At 41.5% G+C, this 22,363-nt stretch overlaps 1 protein-coding gene across 3 annotated transcripts in view; it reads left to right on the forward strand.

Annotated features, from left to right (window-relative positions):
• The window catches only part of LOC124162419 (protein PRRC2A-like), a 189,263-nt gene that overhangs the window by 61,151 nt on the left and 105,749 nt on the right, over positions 1–22,363 (forward strand). The window contains exon 1 of one of the 3 annotated variants that reach the window (XM_046538952.1): positions 16,087–16,842. The exons of the other annotated variants lie outside the window; for them this stretch is intronic. Coding sequence (XP_046394908.1) covers positions 16,659–16,842 — 184 coding nt within the window. The 5' untranslated portion in view covers positions 16,087–16,658. Of the gene's footprint in view, positions 1–16,086; positions 16,843–22,363 lie in introns of those variants that run through there. 3 annotated transcript variants of the gene reach the window in all.

Here is a 22,363-nt window from a genome sequence, read left to right on the forward strand (position 1 = left end):
GCAACGCAGAAGATTTACACCCCGGAACACTGTCCTCCTCCCCGCGTCGATGCACGCGGCAGTCCGTGACGCTGCCGGATGATGGCGTGAAAAATCTCATTGGCCGCTGTTGTTTCCCTCGCTAAGGGTTTTCTCGTGACTTGCGGAAGTTCCTACTCGTTTTCTGGATCAGAGTAATGCTTCTCACGTTCAATGTGATCAGCTCACGGTTACTAAAATTTTCATCACGCATCTCGAAGCATTAATCTAATTTTATATTCGGAAATGAATGGCCTTTTTTGCTTTTATTGATTTATAAGTCGTTCCGGTGACTTCCGACTGTTGTATCATAAACTTAGTCTTCTGTTGTTTCGTTAACGTGCATGATGTGCGAATAAACTCCAACTAAATCGAAGAAAACTCGAAAACCCATTTTAAAGGATAAATGTAATTGAAAATATGGTTTTTATATCACTTTTAGCGATTTATTTCACATTATATTTCGGTGAATTTCGGGTGTAACATTATATATGTGATCCTCTGGAATTGCGTTAGCCCCCAATCCCGCTTCACTATGAACTACATGATCTAACTCCAATTAAAACGAAAAAAGCATGGTGAGTTCCAATATTTATAAAATTTTTGTGGTCGACCAGTTTTGGCTATTGAGACGTCACCAGATAAATGCTGCAAGTCGTATGAAGATTAACTTTTCCTAATGTTAATTATGGAATCCTTCCTCCACAACGCAGCTTAAAATTTGTTGTAGTATTTTTTGGAACCGGAGCATTCTTAATGATAGCAGGAGAACAATTCAACATTTTTATTGCCTTCGTGCTCCTGCTATGAGGACAGTTTTATTTAAATGCCTTTTTAAGTAAATTCTGCTGCAGGTATTATTTGCTCTTTACTTCGCCGAAAGGCTCTGGCGTTGGTATGTGTAGCATGTGTTTCTGTATCGTTCTTACTTCTCTCTGCCATTCCGAATCCTGTTTGGTGGATCCTATAGAGGATATATGGCACGCATTTGTGGGACCGTAAGGCGAAACTGGGTTGTTGAAGAGAATCGGGAGTCATTCTCTGCGTTTTATTTCGCGAATCCATGCGGGTTGCGAGGGAGAGGAGGGAATTGCCCCTTTCCCGTGTTTTATTGACCGCGTGCCGAGTTGTGTATGTGTGTGTGTGTGTGCATGAAGAGTTCCACATGACTCTCTCTCTCTCTCCTCGGCGTCCCTCGCTTCCTCCGTCCTCACGCTGGCCACACATACTTAAGTACAGTTATTCGAGTATCCATGCGGGATGGAAGTATCCAGCCGGATAAGTAAATACCCCGATGAGTTGACAAATAAATACGTAGTTACCTGCCTGATCCTGGTGCTGATATTCGTGTATTTGTATACGGTTGAATACTGCCGCGCACCTCTAGTCGTGTGATTACTTATGTGCCCGATCGAATGAATTGTTTCCCGCGAGTACTTGCGTGTTTTTTAGGCTCTCGAGTATCCAGGAGATGCATCAAACGTGTTATTGCCCAGTTTGTTTCAGTGACCACATGTTCGAGATGAGGAATTTGTGTTCCGCATATAATCCCGATCTTAGCTGACCGATTTCGTATGTTTTTAATTGGTGTACTCGTTTTCACCTCCTCCTTTTTTGGTCACTCTGCCAGTAGTTAAAATTTTTGGTGAACTCGTATCTCCCTCTGTTGCTGAGGTGATAATTCACGAAATAGTGAAATTGCACGATCTGGCCAAAATTAAAAGTGGTCGTATCGGTCTGAATATTAGTTTCTCGACGTCGATTTAAAAAAAATTGCATTTTTGAAAAAAATCGATTTTTTTTTTACCCCCTCCAAATGCCCTCAAAAATTATAGGCAAGAAGAGTCAGTTGGCAATACTTTTAATAGGTAGAAAATTTTATGTTTCGAAAATTTATCCTAGTGTTTCAAACGATTCTAACACTTTTGTGTCATATCTCTTTCTCGTTTACCCCCAAATGCCCAGTGGTCGGAAGTGGGTTTCGTAATGTATAGACCAGTTGGACATTTGGTGTGGGTGCGTCTCGTCCATCGCGAACATTTCGTGGCCGCCCTCCCCACGATTCTTCCTTGCCCAATTTGATGCGCGCCCCACTCCTCATCCCACCCCTTCCCACCCCCAAGAGGTGCACTTCCTCTCTGCACTTTCCGTGCTCAATCATCTGAGGCCTCCTCTATCCTGCCCCTCCCCCACGCTTCCTGCCTCTAGACCACCATCTTCTACACCCCTTTCCTTCCTTCCCTCCCTCCCATATGCACCCCCCCCCTCTCTCTCTCTCCCCTTCCTCTTCGGCGACCTGTAATTGCTTTCAATTTGCGGTCCCACCGAGTGCTCGCCGTGAACTGCCGAGGCCTCCGCTTAGAGTTTCAGTAAAAAAACAAGAAAAAACAAATAATTTTGATTTGTTTTGGTTTTTTTTTTGTCCACCGTGCGTGCCTCCCTAGGCGGCAGCGCGGTTTTAATGAAATTCTTTTCCCGCCATTTCGCTCCGCAGTCGTCTTGGCGCCATCTATCGGATTTATAGCAATATGGCTGTCGCGCGCGCGAAAAAAGGCCATGTCTCTTAAATGGGCGCGAGGGATGAAAGCTATTCTGTGTACCATTAGGGTGGTAGTCTCTTGAGTAAAGATAGGGAATAGCGAGGTTTGGGTGCTGAGAATACGGCTAATATTAAGCTATACCGAGCCATGTGACCTACCTCCACTCTTCCGTATTTTCGTGACAGAGCAAGGGCGTACCGAGAGTCATAACTACAGGGGGGGGGGGGGCAAGCCATGGGATTTATGAGATTATTTCCTTGAAAAAAATAGTTTTATTTTATTTACATATCATCTACATAATACTAATATATATCGTTTTTCGTGGGTTTAGAGAAAATTTGTTGAATACTTTCGTTTCAATTCAGTACTGATTTTGCTTAAAGACTTGTGATTTTTGCTTTTAGGGGGGGGGTAGCTGCCCCACCTGCCCCTCGCTGGGTAAGCCCATGTGACAGAGAACGCTTCTTATTGGCGGAATCGTAGTGGTCAGTTCGTTGATTTAAGAGTGGAAATTTTAATTTCGTTTAAGTTGGAACACATTCCTGGAAAATAAGTATCAGGTTATTATTTTGATGTGATATAAAACAAGCATTAGTAAACTTATTCCATTTTCCGCTAAAATTGCGCCATTCTTTTCCGTATCCACATGGTTTCAAAGTTTCCTTCAGCTTTGGATCAGTGCTCTTAGACGTTTTTCATTCTTTTTTAATATGCTTAGAGATTATACTCTTTATGAATATACTTTGAGGTAGTGGCATGGTTTAGGCTAATGGGCGTGGAGGAGTCATGACTGTGATAGTCGATAATGTGGAGGTCGCCGTATTCCGCTCATTTTTTTCAGCGCTCCGCACGGTTGAGTGATAAGCGTCGACTGTCGGACGAAAATAGCCGTCACTTGTTCGCGCTTCGGAGAAATGCATGCTCGTGGAGGCGGAAAGTTGGGCTTATTCTACCCGCCAATGGGAACGCGTTTCTTATGTGTGCGGAATGATCAAGAAGTTGGACTTTCGTCGTTTTTTGCGTCTGTTTATTACTTCGAATTATCACGTGACTAAGTGGCGTGAAGGATGTAATTCTCGGTAATATTCTCTCGATTGAGTGTTCCCTGTCAACGTTAAAGAATTTATTCTAGCTTACTGTAGTAAACGAGGTGTTTAATGAAATGTTTAAACGCGATTTACGCTGAAGTGTTACAGGTATGCAGAGATGCGCGCAAAGGATAACTAGGTTGTATTTAATTTATTGAGTCTATAGTTTTCCCAACAACATTACTTCTGGGGAAACTCAAGCTCTCTTCTCGTAAATCTGACAATTGTTTATGAACTATGAGTGGTCATATTATATCATTGAGTTAATATATTTATAACAATTTGCCTCCAAAAGGCTGCGATTTTGTGTCTTCCTGCTTAGTTGAATTTTGAACTAGTAATGCGAAAGTCATCATAAGAATAATATTTCGTAATGATAAAAAAATTATAGTTTAACGGCAATATTCGTAAATTAGACCAATTGTTTTCCTCCGTTTGAGGTAAATTTAAATTTTAAACAAAAATTATTCGATAAAACGTTTGATCATTTTTACATTTACGTTTGATCTTCGTTAACATGATTACCAAAATAAACTCAGACAGCAGTAAAATTCCGTTTATCTCATTTTATTACGAAATGGTAAATAAAGACATTATGTGTGACGTCTGATTATGAAAAAATATGGATTGTAGAGAGCCGTTTAGATAGCCGACATCCTACCTATCTCGCGGACTTCCTTGTCTCTAGGGTTGCTATGGAGTAACGTAGCTGTTGGCTGACTTATGATGAGCTTAACATCGATATCGTCCCTCTCCTCTCCGCTAATCCGTCTGGCTTGTTAATTCGCGGAGTAGTCCGTGGTGGCATTTTCAGAGCGCTTTCTTTGCCTGCTAGGTTCAGTTTGCGGTGGCCGCGGAGCATAATGGATGGGGTTGGCTTTAATTAAAGTAATGGGGGTTGTGCAGCGCTCGTGGTTTCTTCCGTCGGAGTTGCCTCTGGAATAAGATGACGCCAATCGATGCGTTCTTTTTTTTTCTTTCTCCTCCCTTTGCGAGTTCCATCTTCGCCTCTTGCCTCTCCGACCTCGCGCAGAACTCGCCCCCGCTCTTCCCTCCCCCTCTACGTCTGCCTAGCACTCTGCGACGTGCCCCTAGGGTGATTGGCAGGGATTGTGTAAATGCTTTTACACCGTTAGGGTCGCCAACTTTTTCGTTGAGTTGTGAGCCTGACATTTTACGTGCAGTGAAAGACATGCTGAGTCCATGCATACATCAGCGTCCATCTTCCGGGTATACGTTGCGTCGGTTGATTTTTCGTGACTAGAGTTTCGTCCCCTGTCCTGGAGATTTCCTCAGATAGTGTGACGGTGGTTAGGGTTTTTTCGAAGGAGACCCTATCCCTGCTTGGTTGTTGTGTAGGGAGCTCCTCAACCTCAACATTTCGAGCGTGGTGTTCGACGTTAAATTGTTGTCCATTCAGCAACTTTTGTTGACTGCTGACTGTTACTCAGGGTGCACTAAATATGCGGACATACGTATTAGTGGTGAGGGATGATAGGAAGCAGTTATGGTACTGGGTGTTTTCCTTCGATAGTTTCCACTTAAGTAATTCGATAGATGACCTCCTATTATTTACTGTGCGCAGACATTTCGGTGTACATAGGACCAGAGTCTTGGTTATCTAACCCCAGATGCATAATGTAATGCCAGGAAGCCCTTATTTCATTGCTCGAATCAGATTTTTTGACGTATCCGGTGCGTATATATTCTAGAATTCGTGAGTGCGATGAGCTCGTGTTCCTTTTGTCTTGTGCTTCCGGTCCATGGAGGATGTTGTTGATTTAATTCGAGGGTAAAATAAAAAAAGCGGCGGATACGAGCAAAAAAAACTTATATTCCCCTTCCACTGAGGACCATCTGGAGGGCCCTCAGTTGCAGATAGCGTTGGCTCGAGAACTTCCTCTGGTGTGTGGAACTAAGGAAATTTAGTCATGGGCTTCGGGCAGATCAGGCTTTTGTTGCGATTGTATTCCTTTACTAGGACGTGGATTTATCACTCGGTGCCGAGATTTACTCGAATAAAACTTCTTCGATGGATTTTCATTTGGTGGGTTACAGTGATGCTATGTAAACGTCAGCAACCCGCAACCTTAGCATCTTTCATCTATTGGAATAAAATGACTGTGTCAGGGATGCTTACGGGCTATGTATTTTTTGGCGAGCTAGAGGCTAACGCACACGTAGAATAACGTTAAGAGGGCTCTCTTGTCGTAAATAAATATCTTACTTGTGGAGCATGTGCATATTGTGGTTTCTTTGCTTGGTTATTTTCTAACTTTTCATTTTATGAAACGCTTCGCTGATCAACCTGCCGTGAGCAGTGTAGTATGTCTTCTTTATAAATTGAAAGTTACGAGAACTTTCCACAAATACATTTTTCGATACATTTTGAATTATCTTCAGGTAAAAAATCAAAATATATTGGAATGGGTAGTGAAATGCAAGTAACTTATGGAGCCAATAACTTCTTATTTATTTGCATCTTAGAATTCCTCGATATGAACCGAGGAAAAATATATTTACGTGTTCCCTTGATTTATTGTGCTCCTTGGTCGTATGGTAATTCACGGGAAGCTTATCACGGATCATTTTCGAATTAGAATATTGACGTTAACTGCTCTGTTTGTCGTGCGGGAGATGCAAGTACAACTTTCAACCGATTTTCTCGTATTCATAAATGTGGTAGGCCTGTTCTCCCACCGTCCACGGGCGTAGTCCAGTACAAGCTCCCAGTGCTCCGAAGCACTGGAAGCGATTCTTTTCGTGGTCCAGTAGAAGCTACAAAAGCTCCCGTGGCGCTCTCGTACGTCACGCATGACGTCACTATATTCGCTTCTCTCTCGCTACAAACGCTCCCAAGAAATAGGTAGGGCGGCTGGAGCGAACCGGTTTTCAGCTCGAATTTGAACGGGAAGGAAGGCAAAAGAAAATGGTGTTCATAACAATTGTGGACCTGGCCGGCTATAATATGACCATTTGGAGTTGATGGAAGAAGTCGCTAAGAGAGCCTGGATAGTAAATGCTAAAAACAAATGGTTAAAGAACTATTCGGGGGATATTACGGTGAGGCAAATGGCTGTAACTCAATGGTTTCACAATTCAGAGTCGCCACGGGCCAGATCGGGGAAGAAATAGAGCGGCAAGACCAAGATATCTTATAAAATTTGTTGTGATAATTAATTATATATAATATTATTTAATTATTAGTGGTTTAAGCTTGAGCTAGCGAGAAGGGGAGATAGAAAATGGCTATTCGAAATTAATAAGACATGTAGTGAGTGAACTTTCCGGTCGAAGCATTCCGTCAGTTACATATAAGATTTATGTTAATTTTGTAAGTTATATTGATTTATTTGTTATTTTGATCAATTATTAGTTATTTGAACTTGATATTGCGTGAAATTGAGATAGAATATGACTTCTTAGGTTAGGGTACGTGAACTTCTAGTCAAAGCATTCCGTTTGTTGCTTTTTGGCGGCCAACCTAGGTTTTCTTCAAGCTTTCCCCATGAAGATTGTATTCTCTGTTAAATGATGATATCTTCCTCTAATCTTCAACTGAAGTTTAATCAATTATTGATGTTCAGTTGTATTTTACTTATGTAATTTTCTTAAGGTCAGGTTGACACGCATTGCATTTATGCTTAAGGCTCGTTGTTGACGAGATTGGTTCAAGTGTAGGACTGCTTTTGAGACTGTCATACAATGTCATGAGTGCAATTGATAAATCGTATAAAGGACACTCCACTTAAGGCCTTTTTACACCTACATAAATCCGTACAAGTCTAAATGTATGAACGCGAGAAAGAACACGAAATGTACCGTACGGTTGCGTTGTTAAGTGGTTTCACGTGTAACCACTCAACTTGTGCAAATGCATGATCGACAAATTTAACCTATTTTAGCTAGGTTCAAACATTCGTACATGTTCCGTTTCGGTCCACAAAAATAATTCACGCAAATAGGCATTAACTTGTACCTGTATCGTTTAAACGCAGGCTTTTAGGTGAGTTAAGTTAATTAGGCTTATTTTTCGTTTAATTGAAATTTCTCTAATAAGGTATTTAATCAGTCTTATCTTCTTTCATATGTATCATATGATCTGCTCTTTATAGTTTAAGTTTATCACCTTGTTGTTAGAGGATTTGCAAATCAGTGGGTAAAATCCTCAGGACAAGCATCGGTCTGCTGTGGTGCCCGATCATGGTATCCAATGAAGATCTAATATTAAATAGATTTCTTGTGGTGTACCCCATGGTCATATTCTTTTTGTCATTTATATTACTGACCTCTCTAACAAGCTAAGTAAAGTACAAGGGGCTATAACAATCCCTAATTCAGACGATCTAATATCCGAGCAGACGATACTAGTAAAACAAACGACTAACAAATGCTACAATCGCTCCAGCCGTGATCCAGTAGGGTAGCACTGGGAACGATAGGAGCGAAAGTGGACCACGAATCTGTAGCGTCTGTAGCGGGAGCACTTGGGAGCATTGGGAGCGTGTACTGGACTACGCCCCACGACTGTTGCTATGTTACCTCTTGCACCTCTCAATCCCTCTAAAACCCTTCTTTTCCGCTTTATCCTTCCTCTCCGTGCTTTGACCCTGCTCCCTGAAGCCCCTCCTCCCCTCACCCCTCCGTGTACCCTCAGCAAAAGAAGAAGAGAAATTCCTCGCTAAACTTCACTCCCCTAAGCTTCCGCGCTCGCTGGAGTCGTTGCCGGCCGCCTCCCCCTCCGATCCCCGTGTTCCTTTCATCTTCGCTTCCTTCCTGCACTCCGCCTTTGTCCCATCGACGTCTTTGCTCGACCTACCTCCTCCCTTCGTTGCTACCTCTAATTTTCCTGTTCTCCTCGCCAACTCGCCCAAAACAATTTCTTCGTGTTTATCGGAGATCGCAACCGTGAGATAATTTGGTTTATCCATCGTCTTTTGGACCGGAAAATTCAGATGGTCGTGCAATCGTAAATTTTTAGTTGCTGAACTAATCGTATTGCCCTCTTCTATGATTAGCGCTGGCGTCGCGGGACGAAATAGTCTATTTTGATCCGTTGTTTAATTGAGGACTGCGAAGTTTCGTTGAAACTCGTCAACTGTTGTACTCCAAGGCATTTGGAGGAATATCACTTTAAAATGAAAAGATCCGCTTGATATCTGATTACGTAGTATGAGATAAAGCAAGAATTTAATCTAAACTATATGAATCCATGAGGACAAGAAATTATGTCACTTTTTTGCGTAGTGAACTCCTGTCCGAAATACTAGGAGAGCAGGGTACAATCGGCTTTCGCGTTCGTTTGCCGGTGGCGGCGTAGTAAAGTCCTCGCCTGGCTAACAGGCGGTCGCGGGTTCAAGTCCCGCCTGGGTAAGTTACCTCTATCCAGGGCATGGTTGTTTGTGTACATTGAACTGTTAACATGTTAATAATCCCGATGTAAAAGGCCGTATAGAGCTGTTTTCGGTGGCGTGGAAATAAATAAATAAAGGTATGCAGGTCTCGACTAGAAGTAATTTTTTGGGCCTCTTCAAGTGGACACCGTTAGACCCGCATCGCTCCTGAGTTGAGTCTTGGAATGGGGAGCCACGTTTACGTGCTTTTCTCATGTATACTTACTCTTTCCTTTGCCTTACCTCCTTCTCCCGTTCCCCCAACGGATTCCTCAATATTCCTTTTGCTGTACAAACCTTCTTTTCATTCCAGTGCCTGTATAAGTGCTCCAGAGTATTCAGTCTTTTGAAATCCACCCGGTTCTCATATGTTCTCTCGATTTTTCCTTCGGTGATCTCAGGCGGATAAATCCGATAGGCATTTCCTTCCCCTCATGTGAGACGAGAGTTTTTATGTTCTTCAAAATCATGACCTTTGGGAGTTCCCAGTTTAATTCTTGATCTTCTCTATCCCAACCTGAATTCACCACGTTCTACCAACTGCAAGGACTTTGGCGAGTGAGCTACTTCCGTTGATTTGGCATGAGACGGCCGCCTTACGGAATTCAAGCCTTCGGTGCCGTAGAAGCCATTTTATCGTCATTGGCCACGAATTACCTTGAAGAATTTACTTTTGGATACTGTACGCTTTTTATAGCTATAGATTTAACTTCATGCGTTGGCCTTATATTTTTCAGTTATCATTCTTAATTTTTATCACCTTTTTTACGGGAAGGCGTAAGCATGAAGGTATTGCCATCATATTATATTTGCGTCCTGAAATATTTTTTTGTGTGCTCGCATAAAATATTTTTCCTGGTTGCCGATTTCATATTTTTCCGCATTATGCAAGTTCATTTTGACCTCAGAAAAATATCGGCAATGGAAATATGAAAGAAAAGAAGTGCCTAGTCATAGATTAATCGTCTAGAACCGGAGGGTAAGGGAAACATTTAGCGGTATATCGTCATGTGTATAACTTCCAAATTTCGGGAAAGTGCGTTTTCGTATGGGAGAGAAAATGGTCACGGATGATAGTGGTGACAGAAACGGTAAAAGAGGCCGATGGATGGTTTGTGGAACTTTTGATGCCGTGTAGGAGGGAGACAATGTGAACTGCGGCGAGATCTTAGGCATAAGATATGAAAACATTTGTATAACTTTCACCTGCGTGCTTTCTTTTTATGATTATTTTGACCTTTTTTTGTCTATTTAGTCCTTAAATCCTTTGTCATCGACGTGTTTATCACTTTCCGGCCTTTTTGGTAAAAGTGAAAGGCCTATAAAACGTTGATTATCTTGTTTCTTTTTGGACAATGGCTAGGCTTGTCATGTGAAAAAAAATTCAATCAATATATTTTATACTGTGCTATTTACATGCAGGCGTTCTGACTTCATGTTAAGGGATTTTTTGGTGTATTTTCAAACATAACGGATGCTTATAAATGCGTGAAGCTCTTATTTGGTTGATGAGTGTCTCATGGTTTTATAATGGAGTTCAGAAATCACCACCGACTTGATTCATACTAGTATCTTCCCTCTACTCTTTTTGATTTCAATGAATAATGCTTGCCTGTGTAAGTTTTTTATGCATAGTGTATGAACTATAATAATGACATTTATTGACTCATGACATTTAACATCAAACACCATCAATGTAGTGTTACGTATTAATAAACGAAATAATTTCTTATATTCATTAAATATGTATATTTTATAAATAATCGCTACAATTATTCAAATTACATTACTTAGAACGATAATTTTTACCTGAATACGCTTCCGCTCTCATGCAATTTTCATTTGCACTTTTTTCATTCTTTCTGATTTCTAGTCGCCCTGGAAATAGCTTGTGGCATTAGTTTTTTTCATTGCGTTGATTCCATTTAGTTTAAGAAGAAGAAGGATCCAGGTAACATTCACGTGAAGAAAATGTACACGGAGGAATGCTCCAGACGTAACGTGTAATCATCCGAGCGACGCAGGCATGGAGCTATTTATTGGTTCAACGAGCTGTCAATAAAGGTTGCACTTAACCGTGAATCAGATCGCATCCGCTGCCTCGGAATCCCGCTACAAATTTTCCCGATAGATGCTGCGTCTTCGCGCAGAAATATGACATTTACGGTTGCTTCTTGGCTTGGCTCACTTTCTCCCGGGAATGGAAAAGGTTGGCGAGCGTCAATTTGGAGGAAGTATTCGAAAAACGAATCCCGCACCGTCTCGAAAAGTCGTAAAGTTAAGGATCCATGAACCGCGGCGGGAGATGCTATCGCATATACGCTGTGAGTAATCATAATAGACTTGGAGATGTCTGCAGATTTTGGTCCGTGATTTTCTCTCAATTTTATAGATGATGTTTTATGGACATTTTTTCCTTAAAATTTGGAATAATTGGAAATTTGACTCTCTCAATTGTGGATGTATTGATATATGGACATTTTTTCCACTGGAAGGAGTTTATTTTTTTCTGTGACCTTTAATTTTTTTTTAATCGTGGAAAGAAAATTTTAGCGATTAGTCTTTTTATCACATGAATAGATAGTTATGCAATTAGTATTTTCTCGAGGAAAACTTCCTTTTCAATTGATTTTTTGTCTTCTATATTTCCGCTGTAAAGATTCAATTGCTTATTAATCACAAATATTATACGAATATTAAACGAATTGAAACCCCTTTCAAAATTCTACATTGCGTAGATAATAATGGGTGTTTGACTATGACATCTTCAGCTACGTTTCTGTGAGAGATTTTCTTTGAGAGTCATTAATTTCATTAATAATTGTTTACTCTATTTATTTTCTTGAGCAGTAATATATTCACAATTCATTCTTAGGGCATGAAGTGTGTTAAGGACCCTGCAAAACTGAACGTTTTCAAGCTTTCTTTTGCAAGATCAAAAAAAGGAATAGGTAAGAAAATCGAGGACAAATATCTGCTAGCATCTCTTGGTGTATATTGGTCCTTAACCACGTCGCTGTCTCTCATGGCCTTCGCTGATTCCTTTGACCTCTCCTCGCATATATTCTACGCATCAAAACATCGATTGCAGTCTTCAGAGCCCTCTCTGTTACTCATTTTCCGTATGGGGTTGGTGCTGGTTCTCATGTCGACTGCGTCCTGAATTCTTAATGAACGAAAAATGGGTGAATGATTGCCCCCTGCATCAGCTGTGTATTCCAAGCTGTCGGCGTTGTGCTAAAATCGAGTTAAAATCAATACATCGATCGTAAAGTGTGCGCGCTTTTAAAATATACGTTACTGTGATTGCCCAATCACTTGAACGTGCACGAATAAATGGTTTCTTTCTCTTTCTTTGGGCTATTCTTAGGGCTCTCAACCTCTACAAGTGCACATCATGCCTCTTTGTGCTTGCGTTTGTGTTAAGATAGAAAATATATCGACATTTTTATACTACCTCGGCAACGGTTTCCAAAAGAAAGTAAAGCAATATTTTCTGTTAGTAACTAATTCAACTGAAAAAAAATAAGAATTGAAGCTTTGATCGCCGCAGAGTTCAATTACGTAATTGAGTTGCGTCGAATCTAATTTTTCGCAAAATAATTCAGCGATGCAGGAATCATCCACTATTACTGGCAGCATGTTCACTACATTCTTCCTATCACAACTGGAAAACATTACAACATTAAAATTCAGATAAGTCGGTAACTTCTGGAAAAAAATGAGGAATATATATTCACTCTTGGGACGCATATTTCAGCGCGCTAATTTTTTAAAATTTACATCCTACAGCATACAATTTTTTTTATGGTGTTATCAACATAAACGTACGCGATTAAATCGGAAAGCCGGTAATGAAAATTTGATTTCGAGAAAAAAAAAACTATTTTTGAAGCCTTTTCTTCGAAAATAACCGAAGACAGCGATAGAAACCTATAGAAAGTTAAAAAAATTGTTGAAGAAATTTTAAAGCGTAACTACGCGGACACAATAGGGAAGTATTTTCAAGGTAATCCAGTTGTGGAAGGATGGATGAAGGGAAAATTAAGTTTGAAAAACTCAACTTTTGTCACAGTACAAACAGCTATAGTAATTTTGCGCACTTTTTAATGTGCTCAACCGGTTTCAATTTTTTCATATTAATATCAAGAGCTGTCTCTGGCTAAAAAAGTGTGGAAAATTACTACTGCTGTTTGTATTATTAGTATCGATGAATTTCCACGAAGTGAAATCGTCGACAATCAATCTGAAAGTTAGTCATTTGTTACCGATACCGAGTGTGTTTGAGAACACCTTTTGGCATGCCCTCGGTCCAAGCGGTGCTTTGCTTCGTGTATAAACGCATTGTCTGTTCCACTCAATATCCATTCCCCTTTGTGCCCCGAACCCACCGCGCCTATCCCCCACCTCCCCTCCCCTTCGCACCACTCCACTGCCCTCGGTGTCCTCCCACCTCGACCGTCCGTACCCTTCCCACCGGACTCTTCCCATTCTCTCGTGGAGAACACCCTCCCCCTACTCCTTAGCTTTCTCTTCCTTCCTCACATCTCGTCAAGGGAGAGATCCCCTTCCCCCATAGATATCCTTCCCCTTTTCAACGCTCCATGTCTCTTTTTGTGTAATGCTTGCTTCACGCTGCCAACACGCCGACCATCTTGCCATCGCGAGCTGTAAAACGTCTCCTTTTTTTCTTTCCTTCGAAAAATGGTCGCTCATCCTATCGTAAATTTTAGTTTCCATTATTTCTGACTTGGCGTGATTAGCGCTATCATCGCGAGAAGAACGACTGAGCTGGAGTTCTTCCATGTCTTGCAATTAGTCAGTGAAATGATGTCGTCCTGGTCTTTCCTTTTGTTCGTGCATAATTCTGGGTGCTAAAAATGATGAATGAGCTGGTAACGCGGGAGAAACCGGAAAAGTTGTTGCATTTTCCCTTGTCTTGTGCTAAAAATGGATCACGCGTTGGTAGCGTACATTATCTCTTTGAAAGTGTCCTCCTGGTGTCACTAGCTGGGAGTTGATTTTCTTAGAAACGGGAGCACATCTCATCAGTTCTTGTATTGATGGTGAATGAAAACGATCTTTTCGTTAAAGAATCATTCTTTAAACTCAGTAGCAGAAGGATGCACATTTGTACCTCCTTTGTGCTGTTATTCCGATGCATTTTGTTTAGAAAATCCTAGATTACGACCCTTGATGTAAACTGTGTTAGGATGTAAGATAGATCAAGAACTTTGGATTAACAGACAAATCTTGTTCAAGTCTTCGATCAATATATGAAAAAAAACTGTAATTATTATGTTTTGCTCACAGTTGGTAATTATGGTTTCCTTGCAAATATATCTGTTGATAAAAAAGTCGATCCTGAAAGGAATACGAGCTATGCAGTATGTTAATTGCTGTGCATTTCTTTTGGCTCATCTGTAGCAGAAATCGGTGTTTTTCAAACGAGTAAGCTTTAAGTTTTTCAGTGCGTTGCTGAAGAAATTGAAGTTCGATGTTTAGTTGAGTTTAACGTCTTTGGAGAAATAGAGAATCGATATCACGATAAAGAAGAGCAAGTTGTTTATGTAGACATATTTTATATATAAACCTACTTTCTCGCTTTTCGACAATATATACACTGTCGAACCTTGGTAGTTGCAGTGTATATTTTCGAGGTCGGTTAAGAAATAAAATCTGTGTAAATAAAACAACTGCAATATCTTTATCGTGTCTCAAATGTTTAGTTTTTTTTGCATGCGAATCCTTTCGATAAATCCGGTGACGTCTTGTCTACTTAGTTGCGTCGATCGCTTAAGCTGGTGCGTGCAATTGATAGCGTGTGAAAGGGGCCGAGCATATATCCCTCTTTCACTCCCCACCCCCCTCCTGAAATGTCCCCTCTTTATCCCCCCTCCCCCTTGGGCACTTTCGCTCCACGCGCTGTGTGCAGTGCGCAGCTGCTTCGAGTCCTCCACAGCGCTTCACCGGAAGGACTCCCCTGACCTCCCCCTCCTCCTTTTGCCGCCCCTCCTCCTCCTCCTGTGTATATGTTCCTTTTCACCTCCCCTCCTCCTCCGTCACCCTCCCCTCCACCGCCTCTCGCCGAGAGAGCACTCCGGAGGTGGGCTTTTCGATTCATTTCGGTGATTAGAGTCGTGTGAGTTCGTTCATGACGAGGAGTCGTTCTTTCGAATCGTTCATTTTGAGATGTAAATTAACCCCACGGACCATCCGAATAAAATGAGCACAATGAATGAATGAACGCTGCCGATCAAAATTGTATCTGCGAACTAAATGAACACTGCGAATGAACATGGCCTCTGACATTATTATTGTGTATTTCAACGAACCAGTAGCGAAGCTTCCGAATCAAAATGAACCCTATGGATCTAATTGTTAAAATTATTCATAATAATGAGACGAGAAACAAATCCATTGAAGAGCGCATCTCGAAGTGCTTTAGTTTACATCTACGTATTATCTTTTGACTCTAGAAAAAAAATGTAGATTTTAGAGTTGAATACTTAATGTTGTTTTTATGAGAAGAAATGTAAAATGTTACATATGCGATTATTTAAATTTTTGATGTTTCAATTCTGTTACTAATTTAAAATTTTGATTTCAATGTATTCTTTATTATTGTGTCACACATTGCCTGAAATTCTGCTCGTCGCCATTATAATTGAAACTATGTTTGAAGTATCATCGCGTTAGGCCCAGAAACATTACTTTAGTATATATTACCATGTAACAACATATTTTTTGCTTGATTTCATTTCTCCAAATGCAACCATTCTTCGTGAATCAATTTCATTAATTATGGGCCATTTAAAACAAGAAAGTGATTCAATCCATTCGGTTCATAGCCATGAATCGTTCATTTGATGAACGAATCATTCATGAACGACACAGCTGTACGCTGGAGAGGTGGGATAAAGCTTTTCCCTCTGCTCGCGCGCAGTTAGCGGGCAGAGTGGCGTGCGGAGTGGTGGTCGTCTTCCGTTTTCTTGTGTCGTATTTTCGGGTGAAGGGGGGAGAGGGGAAGGCGGCGGAGGGGGGCGTGGTGTATCCGTGCGTTTGTGTTCCCTCGCGGCGGCGCGGGTGCTTGCGTACTCGGCCAGTGCGTAATGCGCGCCAAAATGTCCCTCGCCGACTCCATCACGCGCCCCCAGCGCTGCTCTTGTTGTTGTGGGCAACCGGGGAAGCTCCCCGTGGCAGTCGTGTGAGGCGTCCCGTGGAGGAACGTTGATCTTCCCTCGACCCCTCAGGGCGTCTTTTGTTTTTTGTTGTCGGCGCTGGTGTTTTTTCTCTCCTCACCGTTGCTTGTTATTTATTACGATATAGTGTGTTGTGTTTGTGGTTGTGTGTGATCGGGCTCGCAGAGCGTTGTTGCGTTGCATTTTATTATTATCATTGTTTATTATTGAGTCCTCCGAGGTGGATTTGTTGGGGAAGGGAGGTGACATAAACGCAGTTTTTTTCGCTGTTGGATTGAGTTCTCTCCCCTTCCGATGCACGGTCGACGTTTCCGGAGGTTGTTTCTCGCTGGTGGATAAGTGAAGGAAGAGAGGATCTCGGAGACATATTGAGGTCGGCGGGGGGGAAGTTCTGTTTGGTGTCTCGGGGGCCGTTGGATGGTGGTGGCGGCGGTGTCTGCCCCCTCTGCTGCGCATTCCCGCGGTCCGACGGGGGTGGTGGGAGGGGACGGAAGTGGAGGAAGCGGCGGGGGAGGCGGTGGGGCAACCGGAGGATCATACCACGCCCTCGGCCGGAGGATCTCCCCGCCTTCACTAATGATTCGGACTTGGTGGTCGACTGGTAAATACACTCCCTATCCAATAAAACATTATCACAGCTACTTCCTCTTTGCAAGATCAAGTCAATTTCAATTCGGTATGCTAGGGAAACGTGTTGATGGCACCTTGACCATGTATTTGTTTTTAATTATCCATGATTTGCCGGATAAATAGGCACGTGTATGTTCCCATCTCAGTGGAGGACGGGGAAATTTTAATTAAATTTTTCTTTAGGGAGATTTCATTACTACTTCTCCCACTCTGGATAATTAGTCGATTTCAATTCGTTTCTGTGGGAAATATGATGGTAGCTTCTTGTCTCTGTCTTTGTTTTTAATTATCATTGATTGGTTGGGTTAATCGGTACTTACGAGCACAACCCATTCCAGTGTCTAACGAGGGAGTTCACATCGATGAAATATTTAAGCGATCCTTATTTTGTGGGAGATTTCCTTATTATTTCCTGTTATTGTTAAGAAATTTTCTTTGAAGAAATTTGGCGTACCTGCTGTATATTTCCAGGCTTTCTTCTTAAATTAATCGTACACTTTTTAAAATTAATCGTCGTTTTTCATCCGTGCATATTATTTTTTATATTATTGTTACATATTAATAATATTTTCTCATTTCTCCGGAACACTTCCTATGCCAAACTTGTCTTGCATTAGTGAATGCGTATTACAGGTTAATGATGACTTCTTCTCTTCTATACATTCGGAAACCAATAATTTTGCTGTTGAGGATTTCATTGTGAAATTAACGTATCTAATACCTGGACTGACTCAGACATAATTTTCGCATTGAAAATAATCGTCGCATGTGGATATCGTTGCATGCGAGCTTCTCTGCTTATTTGTCCAACAGTATCATCATGTCACGACGCACGTGTTTGTGTCCATGCTACAATGCGCGTCACGTCACCATTCTTTTCTTCCCCTCGACATCTTTGAGTGCATGCTGAAGTCGTTGCCCAAGATCTAGAAGGGCACTTCCTTCGTTGGTGGTCTCGGGAATCTCGTGGAAAGAAGAAAGGGTTCGGAGCGGATAAACTCCCACCAATGTGGGGACGGGGGGGAGGGGGAAGGGGTTACCACCATGATGAAAGGGTTGAAAGGGGCACCTCACCATTCTTTTTAGTCGCTCGTCTTTTTTTTCCTCAATATTCTCCCTCCCGCACTCAGAGCGGCGCGGTGTTGGCGCCCTCTTCCCGCTCGTAAACTCCGCGCCTCTTCCCCTCCTCCCACGCGACTTGACTCTTTCGAGAACACGACATCGATGGACGGCCGCGTCGACCTTCGGATCTCGCATTAGAAATCACAACATCTCCATTTTCTCGACTCTCGCGCGGGGAAGAGGAGGAGGGGAGTCTTGTTTGTTATCGGTCGAGCGTTAGTTCGTCGTCTTGTTTTTCCCTATCCTCTCTTCCCAGCAGTGGCGGGTTTAGGGTCTCCGGAATGGCAGCAGGGTGTAAATACATAGCCAAGATCTTAGTTTTCTCTGTTATCGCCGCGACAGTTTTTCGTGCCAGTATCTCTCTCTCTCTCTCAGGTGCTTGCGTCGTATTGAAAGCGTAACGTCATAGATGGCGCGTGTTCAATTCCGGTTTAGGGATATTAGTTTATTGCGGTGGCAATGCGCAGTGGGTTATATAAAAGTCACTTAAGTGAGGTGATTTGATTTTCATTTGGTTAATTATAAGTTGTTAGGTCTCTTTAATTATGGCATAATGGTCATTGACTGTTATCGGCTTTTGTTGGCGTGTGATATTTCAGTCAGCAATTTTTATTGGCGTGGATGACCCTAGTCGACTACCGTGATTAGCGCTTAATCCAGCAGTTGTTCTGCTATTGTCGTTGGTCATTCACTGAGGATTCCTCCGGCCGGTGTCTCGAAAGGAATATTTCATATGCCGTTTGACGTCACAATTTTTTGTGTGAGCGTCTTCAGCGAGTGGCCGCCATGGGAGATTGTTTTATAAGCCGCTGCATTTGATCGCAGAAATGATGTCGTATCAACGGTGACTTGCACTTCGTAAACAGTGCGCACTGTAATGCGTTTGCGGAAGCGTTTGTTTTTTAGCCGCTCGCTTTGAGATCCAGATAACTTAACTTCCAGAGATGGATGCGAGAATTGGAGCGCCAATAATAAATCATGTTTTTATGGGCGCAAATTATCTCCTGCGCCTTTTGCATGAGCTGCAATCGATCCGTGGTCGCTCCTTGTTACTCCTTGTCGGCTTGTACGTCCGAGAGGAGTTATGAATGGGACGTAATTATGCTCGGCATGTCTTATTCACCCTTGGCGATGGTGTTACGTGCCTCATCTTCTCCCGCCGAATGGCGGCTCGGCAGTCAATGCGTGACGTCACAGGCGATGCGAATCGTCTTGTCGCTCAGCTTGGATTACTCTTGCGTGCGGAAATTTTGTTGTTCGTGTGGCCGGAAATTCTTTTACATGGAATTTTTTTATTAAACTTGGTACACGTGTTTTATTTAGTGATATCCGGGAACAATCGAAAACTCATTTTCAATTCATCGATTAATTTTATTGATTGCATTTTGACATGTTTTATTGCGGAGCATGATATAAATCTCCCTGTGCTCAATTGTAGCAATGTAGGGTAACAAAGATGAATTCAAGAAAGATCTTCTACGCAAAGAATGAATTAGGGTTCCTTAGAAAATAAGAACGGAATTCTTGGACCAGTAGTTTGTAAAATTGCGTTTCGAAGACGTAAAATGTTAATATGTTTGCGGTTTCCGCTGCTGTGACATAAGGAGTCCCGAGTCGTAATTATTCTGACCTTATGCGTAACTAAGATCCCCTTTGTATCGACGTATTTGTAGAATTTATTAGTACGTGGGTTACAAGACGATTACCGCTTCAACGGGTACACACATTGACGTCTGCGTTTTATTTTAGTGCCTGAAAAGCAATTTCCGCCCTTGTCGCAATGTCTAATTCTAAACCAGCGGTGGAGCAGACTAGTCGACTTTATTTAATAAAAGTCCTTACCGTATTTTATATAGTTAACCTTACGTCGAACTTAAGCTTCAAATATATTCTTCAATCTGCTTTTAATTGACTGTATTTCTTATAATTACGATTGATTTTTTTTCCTACAATTTTTTCTTTGTCCACTATAGTCATATGCATAAACACAATCTCGACTCGCTCAATCGATATTTCTGATTTCATAAATTTATAGAAAACTACGAAGAGACTTCAAGTCAGGATAGAGAGAAGTTTTTAATTCTTGTCTGTATTTTTGAATGAAGTGATAATCATTTTGAAACGTCCGACTCGACAAAGGTATCAGCTCCGTTTGTTTGCTCTTGCGATTAATGACTTACATGTCATATCCGGTGATGTATATCACGAACTTACGAGACCTTTTAATGAGCCTGGCCTTGTTTCCATATATTCGTGGAGGAATATCATTAATGACTTCGCCGCAATTATCAATAGATATGCAATGAAGGGACTAGGCAATTGGCCTCCATCAGGTGCAATGCAGCCAGTGATATTCTTTCTCTTATAGCTGTTGTTAATTCTTCCTGGAAATCTGGATTTTCTACCCGTAAAGAGATCAATAGGATATTAAATTACAGCCCTCCATTAGCTTGATATGTGACTTATTCGCGTGCTCTCGGGGTTTTTTCCTTCTCGGAATATATTTCTGTTTATATTAACAGCGCGGAAGGCAGTAATGGTGCGCCGAGGAATAAATTATGAACATACCGGTTCTTTATCTTCATCACTTTGGGCGTTAGCGAGTTGCTTTAACCGTGGCATTGAGCCTGACCGCGATTATCGTTCCGTTTGCTCCCCGTTGGCGTGGTGGGGGATTATGCTTAATTTAGCTTGTTATTATTATCAAATCCTCTGATAACCTTTCCTGCGCTATCCTCTCGCTTGGTTTGCGATACGAAATGATAACGTCGGGCAGTGTAACGCTATCAAGAAGTGAAGGACGGATAGTGGTGTCACCAGTATATTTTGTGTATGGTGTTGAGATAAATAACAGGTTCGAATGTGGAGGTTTTAATGTTGTTGTTGAATTACCGAATGGTGTGCTGTTTATGCATGGATGGGGGTGTTGGATCCTTGTCAGTCTTTTAGAAAGATAAAATAGTAGTTGGCGTAAGAATGACATTCAATTTTGAGTTTCCTTTTCCAATGATGGCACCAAATTGGAGGATATTTATGGAGATAAAATATCTGGAAGGATATTAGGGGAAGGAGCAGAATTTGAAAACGATTGGATATTTTTATAAGTTTATTCTTTTCCGGCGTATGACACTGGTGAAATCTTCTCGGGTTTTCCACCTTGTGAGTTGCTTGTAGACCTACCTTTCGATAAATGTCGATAAATTTCCTAATATTTACCTACATATATCTCAAATATCCCGCCTAAATTTATCTAGAATCTGTGTTTGTTGTCCGAGGGTATAATTTTCAATGTAAAGGCTAGTTACACAGTCACTAGCGAAGTGTAACCCATTCACGGTGGATGATCCTTATAGTTATATAGCGGCGCGGTGAAGTGCTTTTATTTTTAGCCCTGGCGTGTTTTTTTCCCCTCCCACTCTCGAGGCAGGTGTAATGGTGTTGGTCAGTATTAATGTCGCCGCGATTAATTACCCGCACCTCGGCGTGCGGCTGTAGTTTGAATGAGCCTACACCCACGCACCTTCGCGATCCTTGTCACCTTGGTGCGTTTTCGGAGGTGAAGTGGGTGCCAACAGGTAGGGGCAAACGATGCTTATCTATCGCATCCGCCCACTTGTTTTTGCGCACATCTAGATGTTGAAGGTTGTGCGACAGAGGGCGAAATTACACACAAATGATCGCGATGCCGCGCTCGTTAAGGGATTTGCTTTTTTTTTTGGGAGGTCTCGGGAAATACAAAGGGAAACCTGTGCTATGTAAATGCCTGCTCTATTTATTTCTGCACGGTTCATTGCGAGGTTATTTATCACGGTCTATATTTGTCCCTCTTTCAGATGTGTATAATCAAATCTTTTCACTGTGCTTAGTTATTTCATTATTCCAGAAAGTTTTTTACTGTGTGAATAGCCCTCGTATTATAGGTAGATAATGTCGTTAGAAGATCAAATGGCAGATGCTGTGTCAGAGTATCTGATGATAATGATGTAATGTAATCGAGTAATTTTGTGTAGAGAAGAATCAATGCCAATAAGTATCGAATTGTGGCTTCATGTTCTGGGAAGAGTTTTTTGTATCAGATATTTAAATTTATTCGATGAAGCTTGGGGGATAGCAAGGTATTTTTGTCAGATCCATAGATAAGAGTGGAGAGCTTGACGTAGTTTTGTATTAGGGTAAGTGCGAATAATTATTTTCGCATTTTTTTACAGCAAATGCGAAAACATAGTAGCTGCAATTTTATCTAAGTGAACAAAAAAATGATTGATCGTGATGATGGTTCGCTGAGATTCTCAAAGTATTGCCATTTATCCTTCATTTCGTAGGTTTTTACTTCGGCAATATCGATATAATTTTTTTCGATTGAATATTTC

This window comes from Ischnura elegans, chromosome 7, assembly GCF_921293095.1.
Source record: "Ischnura elegans chromosome 7, ioIscEleg1.1, whole genome shotgun sequence".
In the NCBI taxonomy this organism is placed as follows: Eukaryota; Metazoa; Arthropoda; class Insecta; order Odonata; family Coenagrionidae; genus Ischnura; species Ischnura elegans.